Source organism: Dendrobium catenatum, unplaced genomic scaffold (genome assembly GCF_001605985.2).
Source record: "Dendrobium catenatum unplaced genomic scaffold, ASM160598v2 fragScaff_scaffold_133, whole genome shotgun sequence".
Lineage (NCBI taxonomy): Eukaryota > Viridiplantae > Streptophyta > Magnoliopsida > Asparagales > Orchidaceae > Dendrobium > Dendrobium catenatum.
The window spans coordinates 12,019,057-12,027,463 of NW_021318595.1; the positions used below are offsets into that span (position 1 = coordinate 12,019,057).

An 8,407-nucleotide genomic window follows, 5' to 3' on the forward strand; every position below is an offset into this window, starting at 1 on the left:
AGCAAATTGGAACAATCCTCAATATTATGCTATTAGTCCTATATTTATATATCTTCTAGGATTTAATCAAAGTAATTAATTTTAAAAATAAAATATAAGCATTAGAAGATGTAGTAATGTAGTTATATATTCAATTATAAAATAAAGTTGCTTCTATCAAATATTTAGAAACCCAATTAAGACTACTTGTAATTTAGTTAGTAGTAGACTTCTTGGATCTTTACCTAACAATACTGAAATTAACCCAAAAGCAAAAGAAAAAAGATCCTAGTGAAATACTACATGTTGGAAGTTTAATTCTCAATCATTGTCACTTCTTAAGTGTAGTGTTATCTTTTCTCTTCCTGAAAATTCAACTTAAGCAATGGGTAGAACTAAGTAAAGACATTCCTCCTCAAGGATTAGAAATGAAGAATATTTAAAAACTAAAGATTTCTTTTCTCCTCTCCACATACAGAGTTATGCTATCATTAATAAACTTCATGAGTTCAGAGATGAAGTTCATGAAGATACATGACACATATGAAGAAAATGCATAAATGTTAAGTTTTAGATTATGAAATTTCTCCTAATTAAGATGTTCTATTATTTGATTACAAGAAGAAGTTTTGCCATGGAAAACTTAAATCTTAATGGATTGGCATATTGTTATTAGAATATATCTCAATGGTGCCATCATAATTCAATGTAAGAAAAATTTTCACATTTTGAAGGTCAGTGGTCATGGATTAAAATAGTGTGGATTAGATGAATAAAGAAATCTTGATTTTGGAGAAAACGAGGATATGTATTTATATCATTATTTTACTTCATGTCTTTTATAAGAGAATTTAGTTATAAGAGAAATTGGTATATGTAATGTGAGCATGACTTATTGTTTTGGTTATGAGAGACAATACACTATTTTTGATGCCTAATGCTCTAGTTATCTTGTAAACTATATTATGTTCATGTTATATTATTATATATTTTATGCACCTTTTATCATTTATTTGGAAGCAAATGCAGTGTTAATTAAAGTTTGTATTTTTATTTATATTTGATTAAAATTTCCCTCATACTTAAAATTATTTTTATTATCTCTTGTATTCTGATTATTTAATTAATCTTAGTAAAAATGATAATTAAAAATTATGTAAAATAAGGATAATAATAAAACCCTAGATCATAGTTCAAATGAATACTATTTATATTTCATAGAGTGAAAAAATTAATAATTAACTAACTTAGATAGTTTTAAGTTATTATTTTAATTTGAATTATAAGTTATTCATTTATGCATTAATTTTTAAAAAAGAAGATGAATAATTAGGATTAAATATTAGATATGAGTAGATTAAAATTTGAAATCATAAGCAACGTGAATTTAAAATTGATAATCTTATTAAATCATTACATAAAATTCATTAAGATTGTAAAAGATTTTGTAGAAAAACTGATATTCAAAATCATTGACTATATATTTTATAAACTGAAAAAGAAAAAGAATTGTAAAAATGGTTCTAAAAAGAAAAAAAAAAGTTGAGTACATTAAAAAATTAATATCAGTTAAAAGCTTAGAATTTGATTACAATCTTATACTTAATTTATAAATGATAAAATAAGAAAACTAGTACAAATGATGGTGAACTAATGAATATTTAATCTATGAATTCAAATAAAGAAGTGACATGGCAGCGCAAACTTCAATGGAGCACCATAATATTGACATGGCAGCGCAAACTTCTCTATTTGACAGCACCGTGGTTTAAAAATGTTAAACTTAGTAGTGCCGTGTTCATTATCTTCAAACGTTGTGGTGTCACAATCTATCACGCCTTGTCGCCAAATTTGCTTACTAGAGTTTCATATGTATTCAAAATGTTATGTTTGTTCGTTTGCTAAAAAGTTAATAAATCATCTATTTGTTCACTTTATGATGTGATTGTGGACACTTGATCTTAATCAAATAATATATGTATTTAATTTGAAAATTAATGAATTTATTTATTCTATCTATTTTACTCATCATATTACGATTATGTTTAATGTTTGATTAGATATTTCCATATAATTGCATTACGTAAACTATATAATATCGTAATATAATTAATATTTATTAAGTCATTTCGTTCTAGTCTAGTCGGATCATTGAACCATTAATTTTTCCTTTTCTTAATTTGTTATTTGGTCCGATTTTTATAACTTTGATGAAAAATTGAGAAAATAAAATAATAGTATGATAATCATAAAATTCTAATTAAGATGATATGTTTGTAAAAAAATAAAAATAATAAACAAAATAAAATCCTCATGAAAGAGGGGGCAAATTATCCTCCACCACCGGTTTGGATTTGCCCTGGGTCCGCGCCAAACTATTATAGAGAAGACAATCATCGGGATGAAAAGATGGTGCCGCCAGCGATCTCATACGTACACGCTTGATTAGTCTGCTTAACCGTCTCCGCCTTACGCTCGAAAACATGCTCGCCGCTAGTTCTTTTACAAACCCTTGGCTACTTAATACTGCTTCTAAATCCTTATGGTGTCCATCTTCGTTGGTTGTCAATTCCTTTCCACTGCCCCTGGCGAGCAAAAGCTGCTTCTCGCAGTCCCCTGTTGGTCGATTCGGGGTCAAATGCACTGCAACAAAGCCCCCCAAATCTCCTGGTATCTTTTGCTTTATTTCTTAATTTATTGAATTTACATTCTTGAGTGTTCATTCCTTATTCATGGAACTGATTTGCAGCTGAGGAAGATTGGAAAGTCAAGCGAGAGGTTTTACTGCAAAAGAGGGTAACACCTACAGCCCAACCATCCCATAACTCTCTTTCCGTTGTCTTACTATGGGCAACTTGGTAGAAACTGAATCTCCGAGAATCAAGCGTACTACTGAAGTTGTAGGAAGCAGGAATCTTATCTAGTTTTCGTCCATATCGTCAGTTAGCTGTAAGGGCTTATATATTTGCTGCCATTTTTGACATTTTATGGCGAAGCATGCAATTGGTATATTAGGATTACATTAACGAGTATTTCTGAGTCAATAGTTAAGTAGTAGGAATGAAGACAAATAGGTTGTCTATAGGTTTTAATAGTCTTGCATTTTCTATAAAGAGTCTCCTTTGGGAGCTATAAGGTATGCAAATAAATAAACTAAATTCTATTCTTTCTCTAAATCCCTCTTCTTTAAATTCTACATTCACTTAGAGTTACTGGTGAACTACACCCACTATTTATCCCCTTCAATCAAACATGTTTGTATAAGTGGTGGTCTCCTTGGATCTGTTTCTGTTCGCTTTGGAAATCTAAAATGTTGCCTTCAATTCCAAGCAATTGCACCATTTCTCAATTACAATAGTTGTTGTTTAGATCACTTACGTGATTTATACTCACCTATTTAAAAATGCAAGAAAAATGTTTGATGAAATTCCCCTTAAGGCCAATGATCAATGAAATGGGTGTAGTGACCAAATTGTTGGATAAAAAAAACGAACTTACCAAAAATTTAATAAAATTTGGAATATTATGCACAACATTAAAAAGGAAACTGAGTAGACTTGAAGTAATGCCTATGCTAACTCCGATTTTGACATCATAGCTGGTTGTAGATGAGCTCCTATAACTTAGCCACATTTTTAGTCCAACGATAAATATCTGGCTCCTCATGCACTCAGATAGTTAACAAATAGCAGGCACTTTCTCGAGCTTCTTGTGTGATTCAATTGGTCCTAGATGCATGTTCTCCTACTCAAGCAGTCCAATCCACAATTTAAGAACCTTCTTGCATTCCTTACTTGAATCAATTATTGATACAAGCACCTGTTCCAACTCATTATTTAAATTCTTCCCTCTTGCTTCACTAAGATTCAAAAAGGTAAAATAGGGAATTAAGGCATTTTTCCTTAACAAGATGAGATGTAAGACTAGAATTGGATCGAGATGTAAACCTAAAAAAATACTCATAAAATTAAGAATAATTCATAAATATGACAAACTATCCACATGTTTACTTAGTTCATCATTATAAAGATATAAACAACAAAATTACATAATAAGAAAAAAATGCTTTTTCTAAATAATGAGACTCCTGATTGGCATGCAGAAGGTTTCACCTACCCACTCTCAACCTTGCACAACCCAACACTCATGGGACACTTGACCAAAATCTGGAGCCCAATGGGGGCAGATGACTTCATGGAATATATTAGATATAATAGAAGATATTCAAGTATAATATTCTATATTAGATATAATATAATCTATATTGTATATATTATATATTAATATAATTTTTTTTACATTAACTTTTTGAGGCTTACGCCACAAATACCTTGAGGCGTATGCCTTGTATAAGAAAAGTTGCAAACCTCATGGGCGACATTGAGGCCCAAGCCTTGGGGCTTTTTTTGGGCACCTTAAATTGAGGCATGTATGCCTTTTTCGCCTTTTTAAACAATAAATTTCACCATTACACTTATAAAAATAGATAGATTAAAGCTCATATTGATTATTTTCTTATAAGAAAAATATATTATTTAGATTGAAAAGATTGTAAAGTTATTCTGAGTGAAATTTTATGTACCCAACATTGCTAATTTTTTTTGGACTTTATAATTTAGGGGTGGAATTTAAAAAATAAAGTAAAATATTATCCTAGGATTAGATGAAGACATTTAAAGAATAGTAAAAATATTTTTTAGAGTAAGATTCAAGATCTTAAGATTTTGATTGTGCATGAAAAAGTTAATGTTATGTATGAAAAATTAGTTAGTGATATTAGGAATATTGCAAAGGATGTGCTTGTAGTATAAAAAAGGAAAATATCATAATAGTTAAATAGTTGTCGTTGAATCAAAATGTGCAAGAAAAAAATAATAAAAAAGGAAACTTTATTATAAAAATTTATTTTGGTGTAAAAGTTTGGAAAATTGGAAAAGATATAAATACCCGTAAGGAGTCTAGGAAAACAATATGAGATGCAAAACATTTAGCTTTTAATGATTTATATAATATATTAGATACTAAGGAGGGTGAAATTCATATGTGTTAGTTAGTCAATCAAAGAGATAGGAGAAGTAAGAATTTTGTTCAAGTGAAATGTATTAAGTATGAAGATCAAAAAATAATTTTTTAGTAGAAGGTAATTAACAAAGGTGGGCGAGATATTTTGATTGTAAGAATACGATTGACTCTAGTGATCTTAGCACCCTAAATGAAAATAAAGATTTTTGTTTTTATCGACGTATTAGTAAATTCGAAGTTTGAGAGGCTTTAAAGAAAATGAAGTGTGGAAAAGTTGTTGCATCTAATGATATTCTAAAAGAGGTATGGAAAAGCTTAAGAGATGAAGATCTTTTTTTTTTAATTTTTTGAAATTAATAAAGGAATTTCTTGGCTAATGAAACCTTTCAATACTATTTTTGAAGACAAAAAGATTTCAGATGAGTGGAGTATGTTGATTCCTATTTTTAAGAATAAAGGTGATGAACAAGATTGTGCAAATTATAGAGGAATTAAGTTGATGTGTCATACTTTAAAACTATGGGAGAGAGTTATTGAGCATATGTTACGATGTGATACTAATGTTTCTCAACTCAAAAGTAATGTGGATTCATGAAGGGTAGGCCTACAATGGAAGCTATACATTTATTGAGAGGTTTGGTGGATAATTATAGAGAGAATAAGGATATATATATGATATTTATTGATTTAGAGAAAATATATGATAAAGTTATAAGAGAAGTGCTATGGAGAGTTCTAAAAAAGAAGGGCTATGCTTATATTCAAGTCATTAAGAATATGTATGTAGGAGCTATTACTTGTGTTCAAACAAAAAGTGGTTTGACCATAAATTTTTCTATTTCAGTTGGATTACATCAAGTATTAGCTTTAAGCCCATATCTTTGTTCTTTAGCCATCGTTGTTCTTACCAGACATTTGCAGTAGGATGTACCCTGCTGTATGATTTTTGCTGATGATATTCTTCTTGTTGATAAGACTGGGGAGGTCAACCTTAGAGTCTAAAGGTTTCGTTTGAGCAAATCTAAAATTGAATAGATGGAATATAATTTCAGTTGTAATAAATCTAGTTTGGGAGGGGGGATTGTGACTTTGAGTAATCAAGTCATTAATAAGAGTACACATTTTTAGATATCTTAGGTCTATTATTTAAAGTGATGGTGAAATAGATGAGGATATTGTTTGTAGAATTCAAGTTGGATGGTCGAAGTGGAGAAATGCATCGAGCTTGCTGTGTGATTGAAAAATACCCATCATACATAAGGGAATTTCAATAAGATGGCGGTGAAACCTGCAATATTTTATGGCGCAGAATGTTGGCCATTGAAAGAGAAACATAAAACTAAGTTAAGCGTTGTAGATATGAGGATGCTTAGGTCGATGAGTGGCTTCAATCTTATAGATAGAATACGAAACGAGAATATACGTGTGAAGGTTGTAATAGCTCTAGTGGTAGAGAAGATTAGAGAGAGTCATCTTAGATGGTTTGGTCACATAAAACATCGACCTTCTGATGACTTGAATAGGAGAGTAGATGTATTAGATTTAGCCTATGTTAAGAAAGGAAGAGGTAGACCTAAAAAGACTTAGTTAGAAAATATTAGAAATGACATTTTTTATTAGATTTAAATGAGAATTTGACTCTAAACATGACATAATGGGGAAAAAAGTATTCATGTAGCTAACCCCACATAGTTCGATAAAGCCTTGATGTTGTTGTTGTTGTTGCTGCAATTTTTTAAGATACTCCTAGCACTCTCAAGCTGACTCTAATCATACCATCACAATTGCAAGAACCAATTGAGCAATTGGGGGACTAGTTGTTGCCTCAATTGCCACTTGCGGATTTGCAAAAGGAAGTGCGGTTTAACGGTCGCTTGTCGCTTGAAGTTTGCCACCCTTTGTGCCTAGATTTCATGTCTTGAAAATTTTGCTTGAATTTTTATGTAGGCTTATCTTACTTTACTGTGTGCTTCAAGTCAATTTTGAAGGAGATTGTAATTTTATGATAAATGTTATAATGAGTATATTTGGATTATATGAAAAAATATTTATTTGTCAATTATTAAGTACTAAATATGTATAAGTAATATGTAGTTTATGAGTCTTTAATAGTATTGTATTTTCTATAAATTGTCACCATTAGGAGCAATTAGGTATGCAATGAAATGAGTAATTTTCCATTGCAACTCCAAGAAAAATACAAGATTGAGAGAAAAGGGAGAAGGAAAAAGATGAATTTCAGTTTAAGGGAATTTTGTTCATTTTATTGCATTCCTAATAGCTCCCAATTGAATTTTTTTATAAAAACAATACAATTATTAAAGACCCATAAACTATCTATTAGCTCTTCATATCTATTACTAATGACTGGTATACTCTTTAACGTAATCCTAATTTATCCATAACATTATAAACAATATTGTCTTCATTTAATCATTTTGAGGGGGGTTTCATTCCAGGTTTCAGCTAAGAAACCTTTTAGTTATCGGTGAATAGCAACTTGTATGTAACCCATAAATTTATGAGGTATATTCAGATGCAATGCTTGATCAGCTATGACATTGTATGGTATACACTATGGGCCTATTTTCTTGGGGCTTTCATTAAACTAAACCAAATAAGCCTATCTAAGCTAAACCTTTAAGCTGGGTTAAGCCTTATGGTTAGTGTAAAAAATATGCTGTTGTAAGCTAAGTTGAGAACACTTTTTAATTGCATTTTGGCTTAAGCTTATTTGTTTAAACTTTCATGCTGCTTTATGGTGAGGCAGCAAGTATCCTCATCTAATTTTATTTGAACATTAACTAATTAAAGCTGATTTAAGGTCCTTTAATTATTTTGGAATTATCTTACTTAAAAGCCTGATCAATCATAGTTAATTATTGGTTAATCTAAGTAATTAAGTTTTTATTAATTAAGCCATTGCTAATTATCCTAACTTAATAATAATAATAATAATAAAGCCTTAAGAATCTTAATAAAAATCCTAATGGACTGTTAATTAATATAATCGAAGAATTAATAATTGATTTCTAGTTAATTATGTGATTATTAGTTATTCCAAGCTTATCATAGCTAATATATATACATATATATAATTAATGAAAAATTAATGAACTTAACACAGGCTTTGATTAATCTTTAGTTATACTAGATGACTTGTTAATCATCTAGTAATTAACTATTTATCATATTGTTGATTTTAATAATTTAATGCTAATAAATTTTAAATAATCTTGATTAAATCCCAACCATAAAAGGGTGCTTAAGCTTAAACTTTGGTAGATCCACTACAGGAAAAACCCTTATTACCGGCGGACAAAATCCGCCGGCAAAATTAGATATCCGACGGAAAATATAGTTTCCGTCGCATGTTCAGGCGTATATTTGTCCGCCGGTTTGAGTC

The 8,407-nt window shown here is 29.9% G+C and overlaps 1 protein-coding gene across 1 annotated transcript in view; it reads left to right on the forward strand.

Moving 5' to 3' along the window:
* Positions 1-2,334: 2,334 nt before the first annotated feature.
* Positions 2,335-8,407, forward strand: part of LOC110094790 (rhodanese-like domain-containing protein 14, chloroplastic) — a gene marked incomplete at its 3' end in the record, with an annotated part of 7,893 nt that continues 1,820 nt past the window's right edge. Inside the window, 2 exon segments of the mRNA XM_020820116.2 lie at positions 2,335-2,649; positions 2,729-2,775. Of these exon segments, the coding sequence (XP_020675775.1) occupies positions 2,463-2,649; positions 2,729-2,775 (234 nt within the window).